At 47.4% G+C, this 22293-nt stretch overlaps 1 protein-coding gene across 1 annotated transcript in view; it reads right to left on the reverse strand.

Annotated features, from left to right (window-relative positions):
* Nucleotides 1-22293, reverse strand: part of VPS13D (vacuolar protein sorting 13 homolog D) — a 3263180-nt gene that overhangs the window by 679916 nt on the left and 2560971 nt on the right. Inside the window, exon 51 of the mRNA XM_069610908.1 lies at nucleotides 5908-6038. Coding sequence (XP_069467009.1) covers nucleotides 5908-6038 — 131 coding nt within the window. The remainder of the gene's footprint in view (nucleotides 1-5907; nucleotides 6039-22293) is intronic.

The raw sequence follows: 22293 nt of genomic DNA on the forward strand, positions 1-22293 counted from the left end.
AGAGTACATAGGAATTCATGGGAATTTTTGATGGATTTCCTGCCAGCAGTAATACTGCACTGTAAATCCATCGATTTTTGTAGGTAAAGTGGACGTTTTCATCTCCAGCTTTTGAGGATTGTGAAATTTGTTAGTTAAGGATTTAGGTAGACAATGTTAGGCACAATTTGAATAGGCCACAATAGAAAAGACTTTCAGAGTAATGGTTTGAAACGTGTCTGGGAATACGAAAAAAAGAAATATATTTTTCTGGGTTTTTAAAATACGAAAACCCCACTTAATCAAAGCTATTTTGTGTTTCCATGGATATTTTAGCCTCCATGCAGGGCACGAAATTAGTGGGAGCTATTTAGCTCCTGCTTCTAGCATAGAAGAGACTGGTTAGCTTGAAACTAACATTGACCATGAGTTACATTTGGTTCATAGAGCCATCTGGTGCCTTACAAACTGTGACATTAACTGAGTGTCTGAGAATGTTAATAAAGACTAATTAGAACACATCTAATATACATTTACACATAATGCTTCATACATAATGGACAAAGAGTTAAAGGAGCATCTCTGGTAGCTCCTGATTTGTATGCAGTAGCTCCTGCCTACATGGTAATGCCCGACACCCAGGAGCTGATTTTAGCTCCTGCTCATGGAATCTCAATTTGCAACCCTGCCATGATAAATGCCAAACTGCTAACTGATGCAGCTGGTTCAGGGTAGGTTCTAAGGTGGCAAGGGCGTAGGGGGAGTAGATTAAATGGGCATGGGCCAGGAGATTTCCCAATGACTAAGATAACTGTCTTGGTCAGATTCATCTTCAGTAAGTTCACCTGCATCCAGCGATACATGACTGGAAGATAGCCAGGGAAGGTGGAGCTTTGAATATTTTGAATCAGAGTCAAGATTAATGATTGGCGTCATCAGCATAATTGTAGGATGTGTTCCCAAAACTCTTAAATTCAGAAGGGGGCTTTACGTAAATAATAAAAAGTTGGGGGGGGGGCACTAGGCGACACTGAGAAGATGGCAACTCTGTAGAAGAGCTCTAGAGCTGTGTAGACAGAACCAATTCCCAACCTCCAAGGCCCCTCGAATCAGGAAGCAACAAGGGGGATCTAGGTGCACTTCCACACCTCTCCAGGACCCCATTGGTGACTCCTCATAAAGGAGGAAAAAACAGGAAGATGGTGGGCCTCCCTGACAGCCGTGTGGTGGTAAAGAGAACAGCAGTACCCTATTGACAAAGCGAACAGCCAAGGAGAAGGTTGGGTGAATTGAATCTGTTTGAAGATGGCGGTTTGTCGATGGTACGAGGATTGGAAGAATGACGTGGAGGGGGTGCTCTGTGTACTATCCCCTCTGCCACCCACCATTCACAGAGAGAGGCTGGCATGAGATAAGAGTTGAGGAGAGGAGAACAAGATGCCACACCGGGGGACTCAGTGGCAGCCAAGCCGGAGCACGCATTTGTGAGCCGAGGTGGGCTCTTGAGAGACTGGACCTCCCAATCACAGATGCAGGTAAAAGGTCTGCTCCTGAGCCTCCCTCTCCCTGCTCTGTGGATCTATGAGTTTTTCAAGATTTATTTTTGACAAATGCAACTTAACCGAATTTTATTTCCACCATTTTACCACTTTTCTTATCTCAAAAGGGGCGAGGGGGGAGCCAAGCTCTCCTGCTTTGCACTGCCCTTTATATTCCATACCCATACTAACCATCTGAAGTTTTGAGGTAAAATTAAGTGGGGGGAAACAAATCTGCCAAAAAAATAAATCTGCAAAGTTGCATTCGAAAAAAGTGTGAAATACACCAGTCTCCAACCCAGTACACGAGCATCCGAGAAACCGCAGAGATGCTGGGGAGGGACAGCTAGTAGGTGTACCCACAGGACTGCCACCGTGGGTCCAAAGAGAGGACCCACTGGGAAAAAATCCAAAGCAGGGGGCACAGGAGAAATAATAAGGATAAGAAAAGAAAAAGAGAAATGGAGAGAAAAAGTAAGAAACTGGAAAGAGGAGGGGAGAGAAGAGGGGCTGGAGAGGAAAGAAAATGAAAAAAAGAGATATTAAGAGGGATAAAAAGTACCAGTGAAAACATTGTAATTAACTCACCTGTTGGATGTTTGAATATGAAATAAATCCAACACAATAAATATATTGCAATAAGGAGAGTGAAGGTAAGGAGTGGAGTTATTCCTGAGAATAAGGGCCAGTGTTGAAAAATAACCCATTGCAAAAAAGCCACATTCCAGGGGTGAATACCCCTTTCCGCCTCATCTTGATGACCCTCAAAAATGGTGATGGACCAACCAAACCTAGGATGATCTAATGATGACATAACAGCCATCAAACGAGGCATACAGTTACTCCTCGAAAAAGTCCTGGGCATAAGGGCAGATATGGGTCTTAGATTGGAACAACTAAAAAAAGAATGAATGCTATTGAGGATCGAATTCAGGGTCTGGAATCAAACCAAACGTCAGTTGATGTCTTTGAGGCACAGATAGATGTCTGCTGCAATGCCAAGATGAAGGACACTGCTGAAAATTGATGATATTGAAAATCAGGAAAACTTCAATAACCTGTGCTTCTTTGGAATACTAGAGGAAAAAAACGAGATGGGTAAAGATGTGAAAACGCAATCCAAGAAATTGTCAACAATCTCTTTCTAGAGAAAGGCGTTATTGAACTGGTTCTAACAGCCCTTTAAGATGAGATAGCAATACCCTTCAAATGGATGGGGATGCAGAAATTATTCACGCATCAATAAACTAAACAACTCAGGTAGTTGGCAAAAGGATAACTGTTTTAATATCAATTATCTAAAACAGGGAGTACAACGGACAGCAGCAGACATCTCGTCACAATCTCAATGCATCCTGAAAAAAAGCATTTTATTATAGCAGAAAAACGTCATAGGTGACGTTAACCCAAGTATTACTAACGTCATCCTACGTGGCAAAACTTCCAAAACCCACGGGTAAATGTGAAAGGGTCTAACTGGATCATCTAGGTATAGGATCCATACTCTTCAAGGCAGTGAAATAAAGTGATTTGCTTCTTAACATCAGGTGGGGCGATTAAGCCCTTCCCTAAAATGTGTCGCTGTGAACGTCACTAAATGTATGTTGTCTAATTGGCTACATAACTATAGGACCCTTGATCATGCGGTTGTCTATCATTGGTTACGTTTTAACCTCGGTCAGTACCTTCCCAACCTACGTTAGCAGCACGTGGGCTGAGCAAGCAGGTGCAGATAAGCCAGTCTTAACCATAGCTTCCCACCAATTAGCATGACCATCCATCATCACCTCAGTGGTCTGCTGTCAATTAGAGCTTTGAACTCGTCCTTGGAAATGTTCCTTGCTACTAAAGAATTCAGGGGAGTGAAGGCACACTCTGCCTTCATGCGTAGGTGTGACCATCATGCTCATCCAGCTTCTCCCCACGTGACTAAAGACCACGAAATTGAGCTTTCAGTGTATTAAAATGCTATTTTCTAATAGACCTCTGACATCTTCTTGTTTTTGTCCATGCCTTCTGAACAGGAGCTTCGTTCTTTCACACAATTTGTATCTAATGTCAGCTTACCCCAGTCTGATATGGCCTTGGCTCATACAACCTCGCCTTTCTGAGTTTCGCCTGTAATTCACTTATTTTCTGACTGCGACAAAAATGAAAAAGCAGCCTTCCTTCTTTTGCTCAGCTCTGCTATCGTACATAGTGGGAACATCCATCCTTTACTGACTTATATAACCATACACACACACACATGTTGGTGCATGCCGCACTTTATTCACTATAAAGCTATAAAGCTAGCCTTAAGAATACTTCATCTGCTTGTGTTTCTTTGCATATTTACACGTGTGAAATAACTTGATATCCCCATTATTTCTGTAGTACAAGTTTCTTCATCTTGATCCCAAGATATCATGTATCTCGATACATTCTTGATGCTTTATAGAATTGTCTGCATTCTCTGGTCTCTGCATCTCTTCTCTATATACGTCAGCTTTGCATTTGTATGATGTCATTATTTCTCTTTGTTTATTCGATTGTCCAGTTTTCTTCCGGACTATCACTCGGACAGCCATCATACTGTCTCATATGCAGGTATGGTTTCCTCAATAGGAAACTTGCTTCCAGGATTCTCCTTGGTATCTGTAATTCAAATGGGTTTGTACGTGTGTCATATTCCGGTTTCCAGCAGACAGGCAATATGGGCGAAGTGTTTGAGGTGGGGGTACTTAGCTCCTTCTCTACAGTAAAGAAATCAGACTCAGCAGAGTGCACAGTGTAGAAAAGTAGGTAAAGGATCCCTGAGGGCGGTGGTGGCCTGTTTACATAATTTTTTGCAAAAAAAGACAAATATTTTGCCCAGAGCAGAATAGGTAAACAGATCGAGAATCAGAATTCTCCAATACCTGTTGGCCTATACGTTTGAGAGACACAAAATGTGTAAAGAACTTAGCCAGTGGCTTAGAGAGAAATACATCAAATACAAATGGGAATGTCCATTTCCCCTCACCTTTGATTAACACGGGATAGATTTAGACTGGTCAAAGAAGACTGATCACAGAAGATGACATACACAGGTTAACTAATTACAGAGAACGATCTGTTAAACAAAGACTTCGAAAGAAGGATCTTGCAACTGTCCGATTAAAGGGTAGAAAGCAATGGCTTTTGAAGGTATCTGAATCAAGAATATTTCTAAAACGAAACCCCTTTGCCTAATGGAGATCTGAGTATTATGAGAAAATATAAAGTGAGACTCTGTAAGAGGGGGAAAATGATGGGGCGAATCGACAAGAGAGACACGGGAGAAGGAAGGCTAGGATATGGGGGAGATGGGTAAACAGCAGGACGGGGAAAGAAAAAAGTAATAAAAAATGAAAAGGGGTGGAAACAGGTCGGAGAAAGAAGACAAGGGGGGGTGGTGTAAAACAGAACTCAGAGGACAGGAGAATTGAGGGTATCGGGGAAACAGATAAAGAAGGAAATAGGAGACATGACAAGGGAAAAAGGGGAAAAGAAAAAAGGGAACAACATTTAAAAAAAGAATCAATGGGTTGTACACTTTTGAAATGGGCATAGGTAGGGGCAAACTGAGCCGTTTACAGGGTCTGAGACAAGTGGCCCTGAAGTGTTTATACTCATGGACAGGGAGAAAAGTGTTCTGGGATAGAAGCCATTGTCCTATTTCAATACCTGCAGTGGATCCAGGAGGCGGCAGAATTAAATAATGTGTGAGGGAGATGAATAGGATTACTACTGCAAGTAGCAGTTTGTGTGTCATTTTTATATTGAAAACTAGGTTGAAAGATGAAATTGCAAAGTAACATTTATGTCTTGTTTCAGTCTTTCATCCTGGAGACTAACCATAGTACCATCAATCATCAACAGATAGACAGAAAAGAGGAGATATAGAACCCTAGAAAATAGGAGTTAATTTGTCATTCCGTTTGGAATGGTGTGCTTCAATTGGAAATGTATCGCATTACGTGCCCAAAGAATTAGATTAAAATCTGTTTAAATAAAAATAAAACAGTAAACCTTTGTAAGAAGGTACTATTGCACTGACAACTCAACCAAGTGAAAGTTTAAAGCAGAAAATAACTCAATTAAAAAAATAGATTAAATCAGGGGTTTGCAAACTGCAGCATTCCAGATTTTGTGGACCTCGACTCCCAGGATCCTTCACTATTGACATTGTTGTTTTAGGCTGAGAGGAGTTGTAGTCCAAAGTATCTGGAGAACCAGCATTTTCAGACCTCTGGATTAAATTAACAGAACACACTACTGTTTCAGAATTCTTAACTGGCACAGTTTGCAAAAGACACTGAATGAACGGGCACAGCAACCACATGTAAAGTTAATTCAAATACTCTGCATGGAATCTTTATTATTTTACCTGTCCTCTTGCAAACTCTCTTTGGGCGAAGGCAAGCTTGTGTGAAGACTTGTTATCCAAGAGGTAGCGTGGAGCAAATGTTACCATGCAAGTGTCCAGATATCGCCCTCTGCCTTTCTTGACATCAATACCTAAGAGCAGAAAAGATTGAACGATATTATGGTTTTAATGGGATGGAACAAGTAACTTACCTGCATGGGTCTGGCATGGATTAACATGCTCATGAATATTCTCTGTTGTCAGGCCAGGAATCCTCGGTAAAAGGAAAAACAGTTTCACTTTCACTTACAAACTGTATTCCTCCTCTAAACCAATCACTGAGCTCTGGGCCATACTCCGCCCAGCCAATGACAGTCCTCTCCCTAAGCCCCTCCTCTGGCAGCCATCTTCAGATTTGGTAAACACGTAAAGTGGCAGTATGACCAAGAAGAGTCGCAGAGGGGACGCTGGGAGGGTTCGCAGGTGAATCCATGCCAGACCCATGCTGGAGAACAATAGTTACAGGTAAATAACTTGTTCCTTCTCCAGCATGGGGTCTGGCATGGATTCACATGCTCATGAATAAAGGATACATAGCAGTACATCATTAAACAACCACGGGAGCTGGCAAGGCTCAACAGAAGCAATTACTCTTACCTCCGGAACAGGCTCCCCTTCATGCGAATAGGTTGCATAGCACTGCTTGGCCGACCCTGATTCCTCTCTAAAATCCCTGTCGATGCAGTAGAACCTTGTGAAGGTGTGCATGGAACTCCAAGTATCAGCCCTGCAGATGTCCAGCAGGGGCACACCAGACAGGAACGCCGTTGTCGCATCGATCGCTCTAGTGGAATGGGCTCTCAGACCGCCAGGCAGCAGTCGGTTTGCCAACCGGTGACAGTGTGTGATACAACCGGAGAGCCACCTGGGGATGGAAGCCTCGGACAGGGCCTTCCCCTGTTTCACAGGACCAAAGTTCACGAATAGTTGAGATGTTTTACGGAAACTGTGCCACATAGAACTTCAGAGCACGAGCCACATCCAGCAAGTGCAAAGTCCTTTCAGATGGCGACAAAGGTTTCGGAAAGAACGCAAGCAACACCAAAGGCTCGTTGAGGTGGGATTCCGACAGAACCTTCGGCACGCAAGAGGGGTGCGTCCGCAGCACCACTCTCGTGTCGTGAAAAGTCAGATGAGGTTGTTTGCAGGATAGGGTCTGGATCTCAGCCACCTTCCTGGCAGATGTGATGGCCACGAAGAAAGCCGTTTTCCCATGAGAGGAACTTGAATCTCTGACACCAGGATGCTTAGGGTCGAAAGAATGTCCAGCGATACATCCCTTCCAAGGGTCGGCTGGTAGGACTACTCCATCGTTAACACCCCCCACGACCTCCTGGACCGTGTGTACAGAGACTTGGTCCTCCTCGTCCGAGGAAGAAATATCTGTGCCCTGGAGTGAAGCACCCGCCACTTTTTTGCATCCTGAGGTTGTCGGGTTCAGGCTTAGGGGTGGCATACTCTTCTCCGGTGTCCTCTCCACCGGCTTGGTCGAGGCCTCCCGCCTGAGGGGGTTGGGACACTCTGGGCATTGTCAGCAATACCTTGACTGGGTCCGCACCCTTGGCCTTCGAGAGGGCAGCCGCCACCAACTCGATCGTCGTCGACGACTTCACCTGGACTTTCTGGGCCTTCTGGGGCAGGTCGGTCGACTTTTCCTGCGCCTTCATCTTCGTTTTCTCTGGCTTTTCCAACAGCATCGCTGGGTTAGCCGATTTCTTCTTCAAGGAGGAGCTGGAGCGATGGCTGAAGATGGAGGCTGATGGCGAATATGAGCGTGCCCTGCCTGTCGCGGGACCCGCTTGCACGGTGACCCTGGCAGAAACAGACCTGCAGTGCTTGGCCTTGTCTTGGGCCCCAATGGATGGGGTGCCCTCAAAGGACTTAGAAGCCCGCTCCTTGGACCGGTCGGTCCTGAGTGAGGCATACCCCTTGGCGCCGAGCTAAGTCGCCTGCCTACTGTGACGATCCTTCATGGTTCGCTTGGAGAACCTGAGGCATATTTTACAATATACTTCCCTGTGATCCGGATGGAGACAGAGGCACTGGAGGTGTTTGTCCTCTACAAACACATTCTGCAGTCCGCAGCTGGAGCAGAGGTTGAAAAGTTAACTCCCCTCTCTCTTCTCTTACGACATGGTCCGGAGTGCAGAGTAGGCCCGATGGCCTTTTGGAATCTTCAATGAAAAACTTAGATGATTCTTGCCCTTGAGGGGCATTGAAATTCACCGACAAACGGACCCCCGTTTGTTGGCTTAAGGAACGAAAGAGCACACAGGCTCTATTAGATAAAAATAGAACTTTTTTATCAAAAAAGCATGAAAACGTAGAATAGCTCACGGAGCAAAATACGAGGACTCCCAACACTTGAACGTGTGGTAAAAATCTGAAGATGGTGCCAGAGGAAGGGTTTAGGGAGAGGGCAGTCATTGGCTGGGGGCAGTATGACCCAGAGCTCAGTGATTGGTTTAGAGGAGAAATACAGTTTGTAAGTGAAAGTGAAAGTGAAAATGTTTTTTTCTTTTACAGAGGATTCCCGGCCTAACAGGGAATAATCATGAGCATGTGAATCCATGTCAGACCCCATGCTGGAGAATTAAGAAAAGATCCATCTAGTGTTTCATATTTCTAATTGTCTCACAGTGAGATACAAAACATATGATGAAATAAGGACAAATGAAGAGCAGAGAAGGGAATAGTTTCTTACCTGTAACTCCATTTCGCCAGCATTGGTATCTTTCATGGATTCACATGCATAGAATATTCCCCGTCGACAGACTGGGAACCCTCGGTACACTTATAAAGCCGTTTCCCATAGGAAAACGTTCGACACTTTTGTGTCCTATCTACGTCGTTTTGGGCCCGCACACGCATGCCCCACTAGGATGTAGCAGTATAAATACCCCGCCCCCCGCGGCTCCCTTCAGATTTCGATCCCTCCAAAGCAGAATGGGGTGAAACTTAGATATACAAGACGATTGCATTCCGGGGAGGCCGGCGGGCGCATGTGAATCCATGAAAGATACCAATGCTGGAGAAATGGAGTTACAGGTAAGAAACTATTCCCTTCTCCAGCATTGGATCTTTCATGGATTCACATGCTTAGAATAGAATGCACAGCAGTGATCCTGAAAAAGAAGAGGTGTGAATGCTCTTCCCATTTGTATTTCGTCCGCATGCTGCCATTCGAGGCAGTAGTGGCGGGTAAATGTGTGAGACACTGACCATGCCGATGCCTGGCAAATGTCTGTCAGCGGGATTCCTGCCCACAACGCCGTCAACGACTAAGTTGCCCTTGTGGAATGAGCCCTCGGACGCCCTTGAAGCGGCTTTCCCGCTTTTGAATGACAGAAGGCAATTGTCGACGAGACCCATCGGGCCAGTCCCTGCTTTGAAATTGCTTTTCCTTTTGCCGAAGGACCATATGCAACAAAAAGTTGTTGCATAGATCTAAGTTAAATTGCTGTGTCCGATGAAGGTAACATTTTAGAGCTCTCTTGACGTCCAAGGTATGTAGGACTTTTTCCGCTGCAGATGAGGGAGTCGCGAAAAAGGTGGGCAGGACAATGGATGAGTGCTTATGATAAGCCGTAGGAACTTTTGGAATGAAACGAGGATTCGTTGACAGAACCACTTTGTCATTAAAAAACCTTACGTACGGCGGGTCTATGACCTACGCTTGCAACTCTGAGATTCGCCTAGCTGATGTTATAGCTATTAGAAAGGCCACTTTCCATGACAAGAACTTCATCGACGACGTAGCCATTGGTTCAAAGGGTGGTTTCATTAACCCTGCTCGCACCATATTCAGGCTCCACATTGGTAGCAAGCGTTTAACCGGAGGGAACGTCTGGAACAAACCCCTCATGAAGTGTTTCACCAACCTGTGACGCCACTTTCCGTTTGGTTTTTTTCACCACAAAGTATCGGGAAATAAACCCCTTGACCCCTCTGTGACGACGGAACCAATTCTATAGCACCTTTTTGTAGTATAAGTGCTACTTCCTGCTGCAACACGCTCAGATGGGGTTGAGCTACAAACGCCGGTGCAATGTGCGGAGGGTTGCTTTTGAATTGCAGGGAATGTCCGTATTTTACAGTGTCCAACACCCATTGATATCTGCTCCCATTCGTTGATGTAGCACGATACCCTGCCTCCCAGAACGTTCCAATGCCCGTCATTGCTGGTCCTTGGTCTACTTATCCCTCGTCGACGACGAGTAACCTGTTCTCTTCTTGGGGGCCTGGTAGTCCCGGCGTCGTTTTGCCGCTTGAGAAGCCCGTCTGTATCCCTGGGAGGGGTATGCTGGCCTACTGAAGGATCTGTCTCTCGATGCAGAGAATATGGAATTTCCCGATGCTCCTCTGAAGGGACGTCGTATCTGGCTACTATAGCCAGGGAATTGGCCGCTTTCACTGTGGTAGCACGTACCGACAGCACTTTTTTGCCGAAAGCATCCTGTCGTCTGGCATCACTTTCCGGGGGAGTCGTGCACTTGTGCTGGGCCCTCACCTTTCTCGCCCTCTTGGGAGGAGAGACACTTGGGGGTAGACTCTGGAGCCTTACATTTTATCTCTAGCCGACCTTTTATCGCTGGTTCCGAGAAAGGGTGGCACGTGGTCTGCAGCCCCTCTTGCCACACATGATCCAGGATGGGTACTGAAAACACCGACCTTCTCCTCTTTCCCATGTGGTCGAAAAGAAAACAGTCCTTTTTCTCCTCTTCCTGGGCCAGGCCGAATTCTGTACAAGCCTTGGCCATCATGGTGTGAAATGACCCAATATCGTCCGGGGGAAATGGCTGAGCCGGGCTTCTCGGGGCTTCTAATTCTGCTTTGGACTCCCAGGTTGGATCCCTGGAGGGGGAGAGCGAGACCTCCGATAAGGCTCTACTGTCCGAGTCTGAATCCTTTCGGCTCTCCTTCCTCGCGGCGTGGAGCCGAGAGGTCTGTAACCGCTGGCAATGCCGTGGGGGTTGATTGAGGTGGCCGACGAGACGGGCCCGGGTCGTCGATGGTCGACCTAGCCAGAGTTGCTTGAGGTAGTCTGTCGTCCAGTGTCTTCAGCAATGTTTGCAACGTGGATAAGACCTCCAGCGACAAGAGTGACTGCGGATTGAGCAGAGGGGTAGACCCCGGAATGCTCCCAGAGAGAGAGGCCTGGTGATCCCTCGTAACCCGAGGTCTGCAGGGCCAGCTATTCTCACATCCTCATCTCCCGAGGACACCGACAAGGCCTCTTGTTGTAATAGTGTCTCTGGCAAAACTGGGTCGTAAACCTCTGGTCGCCAAACCTCTTGTGGAATCTCCATCGACGAAGCAATAGCCGGACTCGTCGTCGTCGTTATTGCCTGCGGTCCAAGAACGGTTGAGGCCAACTGTGCCAGCAGCAGAGACGTGGTCGATGACTGCCCTGCCGTCGACGATGGCGGTTGTGCCGGTCCTTGAAGCGTTCCCGCCTTTTCCGAACTCGACCTCCGCTTCTCTGCATCTCGACTCGAGGTCAACCTATGATGATCGCCCGAGGAGGATTTAGATTTTTCTTTTCTGTCTTTCTTCGCTGAAGATGAGGATGACAAGGCTTTCTTCGACGAAGAGTCCTTAGAATGGCTTCTTGATGATTCCTTCTCCGCCGGTCGTAATTTCTTCACCGGGGGTTCCGACGATGTCTAGCGTCGCGGGGCCCCTGAAGATTTTGACACCAAGGCCACGCTCCGCGTGGAGCCAACCTCCGAAGGTGGGTATGCCCCCGCTCCATCGTTTAACCATGCCACAAGTCTTCGACTTCGAACTTTAAGAGTCTTCTGGGAGAAGCCCTTACATATGTCGCACTTGTCCGCCGAATGATGAGGGTGTAGACAATATATGCAATCCATATGTCCGTCCCCCTCGTACACCTTCTTCAACCCGCACGTAGCGCACGGGCGGAACAGCGCTTTTCCTGACATCAGGAGAAACTCCAACAGCACAACCTAGACTAAATAGTAGACTACACGAGGTGCTCCCACTACTTTGGAGACAGTTGAAATCTGACGGGAGCTGCAGGGGCGGGGCATTTATACCACTACGTCCTAGTGGGGCATGCGTGCGCGGGCCCAAAATGACGTAGATAGGACACAAAAGTGTTGAACATTTTCCTATGGGAAACGGCTTTATAAGTGTACCGAGGGTTCCCAGTCTGTCGACGGGGAATATTCTAAGCATGTGAATCCATGAAAGATCCAATGCTGGAGGAATATAACATCCATTTACAGTACAGTAGTCACAGGTAATGAATTCAGCATAGCGTTTTAAATTTCATGCTGTCATCTTAATTGAAAATACATTTATTCTGTGGCAACGATGCAACAGTGACCATGTTATAAAAATGCACATTGACAAGACTGAATTCGTAGTGCAAGCAAGAATAAAATGTGTGCCTAAATATGCTATCAAGTTGTACTTTTAAAACTAAAATGCTAGAATGTTGCACTCTGCATACAAAGACTGATCTCAATCAAGACTTTTAAAAAGATATATCAAACTGTGTAAACATAATTTTAAAAGGCCTGTTTGCAGAAATGCAATCTATTATTTACATTTAAAAAACAAGCTACTTACCTGTAACGAATGGTTCTCCAGCGTTGTGTCCTAAACAGGTTCATAGACTTAGACAATCTTAATGCTTGTCAGTGAGGATAGTTTCACAGAAAGGTCTGAACAATGCACACATTTACAGAAGACTCAATACTGAAGAACACAAAGTAACTATTTGAAACCTGCCACCATTTTATTTTTACAAGATTAACCCCCTTATATTTTGGCACCAAGCGTACAAAGGCACAACCAGCCCAATGTTATGAACATGCATTTGAAAATCATGACACTGTCAATCTGATGAAAGATGTGAAGTAAGGTCACAATGGCAAAAAATACTAAAAACAGCCAGCATGCATACATTTAACCCATTTTCATTGATGGGCACATTAAAATAAATTGAAACATTTCAAGGGATTCACAGTGGAGACTGCACGCTGAATCCCTGGAAACGTTCTTCTGATAGATGTTCCTGCCACAGACTCCTCAACTTGGATATATTCGTCCTGCTTTTTGTCATCAGGGGGCTCCGTGCGATATTGGTGTCCAGATCCCTCCACCTGCTCATTCCTTGAGGCTGGACATTTGAGGCTGTTGGCATTTTTATTTATTTATTTTGCATTTGTAAGGCGCTTATACATCAAGTAGATTGTGTTTCAAAGCACACACAGGGAGGAAACATGGGAAAGAAAGCAATATAACTAAGAACGATTGAGGGGGACCTACTAGGCCTTGTGAGAATTAAGAACGTGCAAGTGCAGAGAAAGAGAAGGGATGAGGAAGTAGGGGCAAGCGCTAGGGGTACCAGAGAAGGAAGTGCTAGGGAGTAAGCAGCTGTTAAGTGGCTTGGTGAGAGTGGTCAGCTGCCAATAAATAAGTGCAGGCCTATGGTGGCATAGGCCAGTGGGTGCCAAGCCAAGTGCTGGGAGCGGGTGGAGGCTGAAGGCTATTGGGTGTGGGAGGCCAGGACCCAAGAGGACATAAAAGGGCCCTGGTCATCAATCTCAGCAACTGTGGGGTTTAGAAGAGAAAGAAGGAGGTGAAAAGGAATGTCTTGAGGAGCTTCCGGAATTTGAGGAGATCTGCCTCAAGACAAAGAGGAAGGGAGAGGCTTTTCCATAGGAGGGAGCCTGCTGAGGAGAGGGATCGGCCACCAGTTTGCTATTTAGCGAAGCGCTTGACACACAGAGTTGGTGCCAGAGGAACGTAAAGATCTGGAGGGAGAGTATTTAGTGAGAGCCAGTTGTAAATAGTGTGGTCCCCAGCCCCAAACAGTCTTATGGATTTGAATTTGATCTTTGCAGCAACCGGGAGCCAGTGGAGAAATTCTAGGGCTGGAGAGATGCAGTCCCTGGGCTTGAGGCCAAGGATAAGTCTTGCAACCCTATTTTGGATTAGCTGGAGGGGTCGTAGAGAAGAAGAAGGTAGATTAAGGAAAAGGCTATTGCAGTAGTCTAGCCTAGAGAAAACCAGAGCTCTAGAGACATTGAGCTTCTGGGGGAAGTAAGGAAAGGAACAATTCCTTTAAGGAGGTGTAGTTGAAAGTGGGTCTTCTGGGCAAGGTGCTGAATGTGAGGTAAGGAGGGAAAGAGAGGAGTCGAAGATGACTCCCAGGTTTCTGGCTTCAGATGAAGGTAAAGGGGGGGTATGGAAGAAGGCCAGAGTGAGGGGAAGAAAGAGGGAGCAGGAGTCCCTATAGGAAGGATTGCAGTCTTACTGGCGTTGAGGCAGAGATCATTGGAAGTACACCAGGACTGGAAGGCAGATAGGCAGTCAGGAATGATGGAGGAAGCAAGGAGAGGATCAGAGGGAAGTTTGAAGAAGAGTTGTGTCTCATTTGCATAACACTGGAAGTTGGGTAAGAAGGTGGAAATGAGGTGTGCAAGCGGAGCAAGATGGGTGTTAAAGAGCCAGGGAGAAAGGTTGGAGCCCCGAGGGACGCCACAGGTGGAGATAGAGGTGGGGGAGGAGAAAGAGCCCCGAATGATCTGGGAGGGACAGTTATTGAGGAAGGAGGTCAGCCAGTCCAGTGCCTGCTCAAAGATACCTAGCATATCGTGGAGCCGTTTTATGAGGATGGAGTGGTTGACCGTATCAAATGCAGATGAGAGATCAAGTAGAATGAGAACAGCTGGCGAGTTGGAGTCAAGAGATGTGAGCAGTTCCTCACTCATGTTCAGAAGAGCAGTTTCTGTGCCTCTGGATTCTCGGAATGCAGATTGATGGTCATGTAGGCAACCAACAAGTTCAGTGTGCTGGGTCAGTTGGGGGAAGACCAGCTTCTCCAAGAGTTTCCGTAGGAAGGGGGTGATCGATATGGGGCAGTATCTGCCTGGACAAGATGGGTCTGCAGAAGGTTTTTTCAGGAGGGGCGTACAAGGGAGTGCTTAGGGAGGATAGGAAAGATCCAGTAGCCAAAAGAATGGTAGCAGAAATCAGCAAGCAAAGGGGTAAGAGAACCAATATTGTCTTTTAGGTATCAGGTAATAATATCCCTATATATATGGTCGCCCTATATAATGTCGCTGGGAAAATGTAGTGGCGACATTATATAGGTGACTATATATATATATATATATATATATGGACAGGGGCAGCGGGAGGTTCCCCTGCATGTTCCATGTAATAATGTCCCCACAAAAAACAGCAATTTTTCGGCGATTTATTTGCATGGCGATATTTTTGAGGGGGCATTATTACATTGAACTGTCTTTAATGGCACTGGAGGAACAGGGGAGACCTGTTTGGAGGAGACTTTCATGGAGCGGATAACTATGGTGACCTCATCAGCTGTGATAGGAGAGAAGGAGGAGAGAAAGGCAGAGGGGTGAGGAGAGAAAGGCAGAGGGGTGATGAGAGGCCATAGGAGGCAGGGGGGGCTGGGGAAGGGGAGGGGAAGAAGGACGCAAGGGTGCTTGGGATGTTCTGAGGTTTTGCAGTGAAGTGTGTGGACAGTGCGTTGCAGAGGGCCTGGCAGGGAAGAGTTGAGGAGGAAACTGGCTAGTTCCTTGCAGATTTTAAATAGTTCAGCCGTGTTGTTGGATGCACCAGAGCGAGCCTGGATGTGGGCCCTTTTCGTGGAGCGAATGAAGAGTCGTTTTGCCTTTGAAGCAGGCGACAGGACAGTTTTCCGGAGGGTGAGCCCGAGGTCTGCCACTTCGTTCTGCAGCTCTGCATTTGCATTTCAGGCCTGCAAGTTCGCAGTCGTTCCAGGTGTTACACTTGGAGGAATGCTTCAGGCGGATCCTCATGACTGGGGCAATAATGTAAAGGGTATTAGTGATGGCAAGATTGAGTTTGCTGAGGGCAGAGTCAGAGGTAGAGTTTGTAGAGGGGGGTGAAGGTAGATACAAAGGCAGCAGCTGACACTCGTTTCATCGGACGGATGTTTGTGAACGAGGTTGGCAGGGCTGGGGGAGGAGGGTGCGTGCGGTCAGAGGGCCGAGAGGACCCAGGTGAGAGGACAGGAGAGAATGGTCTGACCAGGAGAATGGGCGATCAAGGGGCGTGGGGGGTATGTGGAGGGAGTGAAAGATCAGTATGGAGGAAGGCATCAAGAGTGTGTCCAGCCAAGTGGGTAGGACCAGAAGGGAGAATGGAGAGGGAGGTGCAGCGGTCACGGAAGAGAGTGGATGCCGTGACTGTGGAGTCAAAATGGATGTTGAAGTCACCCAGGAGAAGTTTAGAGGTGGTGGTGAGGAGAGAGGAGGAGAAATCAGCCCATTCAGATAGGAACAGGGTTAGAGCCAGGTAGCCTGTAGATAGTGGCAATGGTCAGAGAGGAGGTGGGGGAGATGACCAGCTTGCAAACCAGGCTCTCAAAGGAAGAGTAAGTCTGGGTGGGTGTGAGTGAAGGAGAGACCCACTCAGGGAAGATCAGAGCAACCCCACCACCAGCACGCTCAGCGCGAGGCTTGGAGAGGATCTTCAGGGAGAAGGGAGTCAAAAGTGACTGAGCTGCTATTGAACCATGTCTCGATAAGAGCGAGGATATGGAGGTCAAGTCTTCAAGGAGGAGGCAGATGTCGGTAGAGCGTTTGATGGCAGAACGAGCATTACGCGTAGCAAGATGCAAGAGGTCACCACCTTTGAAGGTTTTCCGAGGAGGGGTAGAGCGGCGTGGTATACCATTCGGGGGTGGGGGTGGTGGGAGGCAGAGAGTATATATACACACATTGGTATATACAGTTCTGCCCTATTCCCTCAGTTTCTATCATTTTTTTGCATTGCTCAGCCGCATTGGGGAATTAATCAGCATGGTAATTTGACAGTGATCTCTCCAACAGAGAGCCAGAATGGAGGAATAGCCATCAGAAAGAACACTGTGGCAGGTACGTAATTTGTTCTTCTAATGGATTGTGACCTAACACAAGTTCCTGATCTTACTTAGTCTGCGGTAGCAGTATGTTTATGCAGGAGGAGGGAAGAGCAAAATTATAGTATACGGTCAAATTAAGATATTTTGTAAGACAGCCCTACTAAATCAGGTGCCCTGACCTGACAGAGCATCTACTCATAAGTGTCTTCTGTAGGTATGTAACCATGACCATGTTGCGCCTGGCAGACATCCAACCTAAGAACTGGAGGGCCGAAATCGCAGCCATCCCTCTGGTTGAGTTCTCTAAAATCCTTGAGTATTCCCTTCCATGAAATGGAGAAGCAAACAAAAGACTATCTCGAAAACGTCTGTTTTGTCACAGCTTTAATCTAGGTGCACCAAAGCCTATGAAAAGCTAGTCCTCCATTGTGAAATGGATTGTTCTAGAGATGTAAACGCGTAGTGCACTTTTCGGCTCTAATCTATGTAACCGATCCTCTTCTTTGTTGGGAGAGGAGAAGGGTAAAACACTGGTAGAAGAATTTTCTGACTACAGTAAAAACCATCGACCACCTTAGGAAGGAATGTGGGTCATACTCAAAGGACCATGTCCTTAGAGAATACTGTGAAGGAATAAGTCAATTACCTGTAACTCCTGTTCTCCAGCATTTGAATCTTTCATAGAATCGCATGCTGTGAATATTTCCCATTGTCAGGCTGGGAATCCTCAGTAACATAGAGCAGTTTATATTTAAACTGAAAAACGTCAGTCACTTTAGTGCTCTAGCACAGTCGTTTTGGATCCTACTGCCCAAGGTCGACAGCAAGGGCTCTTCAGATTTTGAAATAGTGCATGTAAAGTGATGGTATGAGCCAAGAAGAGCCAGAGAGGTAGGTGGGAGGGTCGCATGTGAATCTATAAAAGATACCAATGCTGAAGAAGAGGAGTTACACGCAAGTAATTTATTCCTTCTCCAGCATTGGATCTTTCATAGATTCATATGCTGTGAGAAGATTACAAAGTAATACTAATAACTGCAAATGGCAGAGGCAAGCTCCTTGTAACGCCACTTACCACAAGAGACACTGACCTTACACAAACCGTTTACGTAGAACCGCCTGGCTATCTCTGGACTCTGCCACAGAATCCCTGTCGAAGTAAAATTGATTAAACAGGTCCACTGACCTCCAGGTTGCTGCCCTGCAGATGTCTAGCAGGGGAAGCCCAGAGAGGAAAGCCGTAGTGGCGGCTACTGCTCTGGCGGAATGAGCTTGGGGTCTGCCAGGGAGTCTCTACCTGCTTGTTGGTGGCAGAAAGAAATGCAGGATGAAATGCACCTGGCAATTGAAAGAGAGCTTTACCAGTACCAGAGAGGCCAGATGTCACAAAGAGTTGAAAGGTCTTTCGTATGACCTTCATGCAAGTGGTGTACTACTTCAGAGCACCAAGGAATGCAAGAAGCATTCGGCCGGATAGAACACATTGCCGAAGAAAACAGGCAACACCACTGATTCATTGAGGTGGAATGCTGAAGGAACCTTGGGCACAAAGGACAGGTTGGTGCTTAGAATCACCCTGGACTCAAGGAAATACAGGTAGGGTACCTTGCAGGACAAAGCTTGGCTCTTGCCTACCCTTCACGCTGATGTCATGGCAACTAGAAAGGCAGCCTTCCAAGAGAGATTTGTGAGTGAAGTCTTGTGCAAAGGTTCAAACAGGGGCCTCAGGAGTCTGAACAGGACCACATTGAATTCCCAGGCCGGCGCTGGCCGCCTGGTAGGTGAAAAAGAACAAAAAGGCCCTTAAGGAATTCCATGACTAATCTATTAGACCACAGAGAAGGCATAGACGTAGAGCAGTTGTCACAGGATATGGCTGCTATATGCACCTTGATGGAGGAAAGCACGAAACCTGCCTGTGCCAGGGATAACAGGTATGGCAGAATATCCTTTGACTGAATGGCGAAAGAGGCAAAGGTCTGTGCTGCACACCAAATAATAATCTGCTTTTCATTTACTCTTGTGGCAAGCCAGCGTAGAAGGGGCGCTGTCTCGCGTCACAATGTTTCTGTAGTCTTGAGGCAGTGGGATTGAGCTGAACTCTAGGAACGAAGGAGCCAGGCCGACAGGTTGAAAGATTGTGATGGAGGACTGCACCCTTGCTCCTGGAAAGCAGGTCATGCCAAGAAGGAAGGCTCATCTGGACAGCGGAGGAGAGTGCAAGCAGGTCGGTGTACCAAAATTGTCTCGGCCAGGCAGAGGTCAGTGAGATCAGTCTGCACTGATGTCGTCTGAAGGCACTGGTACTTGCGCCGCCAATGGTATTGGGTGGGGGGAGGCGTATAGGAACGTCCCCTCCCAGGGCAATGTGAAAGCATCTCCTAAGCTCTGCAGATGTGGGAGCCTGCTGGCAAAGTATATGCACCTCCTGTTTTCATATGTGGCAAAGAGTTCGTTATCTGGTGTTCCCAGATGACGAAAGATCTGGTGGAGAAGATGACAAGAGATCTGGTGGAGCTGAAATTCCTGGCACTCCCACTTGTGATACGAGCAGAGTTCCCTGCTGAGGCAATCGGCCATTGTGTTCTGAACACCTGGAAGGTGAAAGGGAATGAGGAACATGTGGTGCCTCAGTGCTACAGTGTCTGTGCTTCCATCGACAGCAATGGGACCTGGTGCCTCCCTGAGTGAGCACATGAAACATTGTGGAGGCTGCGTCTGTAAATTTTGGACCAGTCGCCCGCTGACCCGTGGGAGGAATGACCTGAGTTCCCAAAACACAGCGTGTAGCTTCATAAGGTTAATATGTAGAGCTTTTTCTTATTCTGTCCAAAGAACTTGGGCGTGCAGGTCCCCAGAGCGAGCACCCCAGCCGTCTAGGGAATCATCCGTTATGACAGTGACTTGGTGAGCTCAAACTGATCACCAGTGTAGTGGCATTCTGAACTGCTGCATTAGATCGAAATTGTCTTCCCAAGAGCCTGAAACCTGCTTCCAACGTGCATCTAGGAACTCCTGCAGGGGTCGCATGCGGAGCCTGCAGTGTCATAGCAGGGGGGTGCAAGAGGATATCAAGCCCAGCAGGGACATGTAGCTGTGGACAGGCTGTGGACAGACGGTAGGTATTGTGTAAAGCCACTGCACTTTGGTGACGCAGGCTTGATCCCTCTATTCCAGTGGGGTCGCTGTGCAAGAGAGTGTGTGCGTCGAGGCAGGTTCCTAAGTAAACAGTTTGTTGAGATGGGATCCGACAAGATTTTGTATATTTTATCGATTGCAAGCACTGAATGATCTGTGTGGTGTGGTGCGCTGCCTTGGTGAATGATGGTGCCCTCACTAGCCAGTAGTCTAGGTACGGGTAGGATATGTAAGCCAGAGCAGGGCAGATGTGTCACAACTGGGCTGGACACTTGGTAAAAACTTGTGGTGCTGACTGCAGCCTGTAGGGCAGAGCTTTGAACTCTCAACGGCAGGCTGCCACTAGAAAGCACAGGTTTCAGAGGTGTTTCTGGTGAATGGGGATGTGAAAATAGGCATTCTCTAAGTCTAGGGATGCTAGGAAATCTCCACCATGAAGGTCTGGGCCTTTAAAAATGTGTTTAGTACTCAGAGGCCCAAGATGGGCTTCCCACCCCCTGACCTCTTTCTTACCAGGAAGTACCTGGAGTAGGGACTGGGCCTCATCACGAGTGTGCCGGTCTGGTAACGATGGTGCCTGTAAGTGTACTGGCACTGTTGTTACCGGACCGGCACACTCCGAGTTCTGTGGGCGGCTGCCGTGCCGCCCGCCAGGTCACACCTGGCGGTCTGGTAACGATGCCAGTGCTTCCTTGACGGAAACACTGGCACTGTGCCACACAGTGCCGGTGCTTCCGTCCTCCCCATTTCCATTGAGTCCTATGTGACTCAAATGGGAATGGGGAGTAACATTTTCTGGCGCCTGTAATGCCCTGGTTATTCAGTGAAGGCAGGCGCTGGAAAAAATGACAACTCCGGCTGCAGCCTGACTGTTTTACCAGCACGGCTACCGCCAGAGTTGTAATGAGGCCCACTGTCTCCGTGTAAAGTAGCTGGCACACCCTCTATGGCCCCCTTTGACATTAGACTGGACCACCTTTTGAAACAGAGGATTGTGTTTCTCTGCCTTCTGCACCGGAAGCATGGTCGGTGGTCGTCTGGTGAAATCCAGCGTGTGACCCTGCTGGATGAGGAATAGCACCCATTTGTCCGTGGTGATGTCCATTCACTCCTGGACGAAATACGTCAGTCTTCGCACAGGGGTGTGAAAGTGGGAGGGTCTTGCCCAGGATTGGTCAGGGCTGCTTAGCCGATTGGCTCCTGGCTTGTGAAGAGCTGAGTCAGCATTGGTTTGCCTGTAAGATTGGGACTTACTTGATGTAGAGTACGATTGGATCTTGTAGGAAGGCGACTGATAGGAAGGCCGGCAGCCTCGTGTAGTTCTTGAAAAGCAAAACTTCCCTGGTGCCTTTGCTGTAAAGTGCCATGGGAGCGGCCATATCCATGTCGGTCTTGATGGTCTGTAATGTTTGTTGACCACCCTAACAAAATGATCAATGCCGTTGAATGGCATGTTGAAAACCTTTGCCTGGACATCTGGCAGGAAATTGGTTGCCTTGAGCCGCCTTGTCTACGAAACACAGTGCCATTAGCTAGTTGTCTAAAACTGGTGTCGGTTATGTACACCGAGACAGATATTGCGTGGTCCGACGCTGCTTCCCCTTCAAGGAGGGAGAACGCCTCCTGTTTCTTATCGTCCAAGAGAAATTCTAGGAAGGGACACATCTAGAAAATGTGCTCCCAGTCGTATCTGTGCAGGACAGTAATGGCATTAGCCGCCTTTATGGTAGTGGTGGCTGACGTGCTGATCCTTTTCCCAAAGGCATCCAGGCACTTTCCTTCCTTGGCAGGTGGAGAGTGAGCAGGAAGATGAAGGGTTGGCAGAGCGTTTGTGGCCGCTGCTGACACCACTGAGTCTGGAGTGGGCTGTGTCCGTAAGCATGTGGGTGCTGTGCCTGGGACTCTATACTTCTTGTCAAAACTCTCCTTTTTGGGGATGCGTAGACGAGGGGTTGGTCAATGTTAACAGTCCTCCTTCCCATATCGTTGTTCTCGCTTTGATAGAGTAAATTATCCTTCTTCTGCTTCTCAGGGGTCAAGCAGAACATTTTTGTCGCCCTAGAAATCAAGGTGTGAGAAGAGCCAATTTCATCTGTCAGAGAGACCCTAGAAGGCCCGTCTAGTTTGGCGTTTGACAAGATGTCATCGTCAAATTCATCTGTTCCTGTGTCTGTGGTGTGGATGGAGGTCTGGTCAATGGGAGCATCCCTCTCCAACTCCATATCCGACAAATGAACTGACATCCGCAGGCAATGTTCCCTCAAACCTCAAGGGGAGCAGCTGTCCCACTTATGCCTGGCTGTGGCGTCTGCATCACT

Source organism: Ambystoma mexicanum, chromosome 8 (assembly GCF_040938575.1).
Source record: "Ambystoma mexicanum isolate Mex_15411 chromosome 8, UKY_AmexF1_1, whole genome shotgun sequence".
NCBI lineage: Eukaryota > Metazoa > Chordata > Amphibia > Caudata > Ambystomatidae > Ambystoma > Ambystoma mexicanum.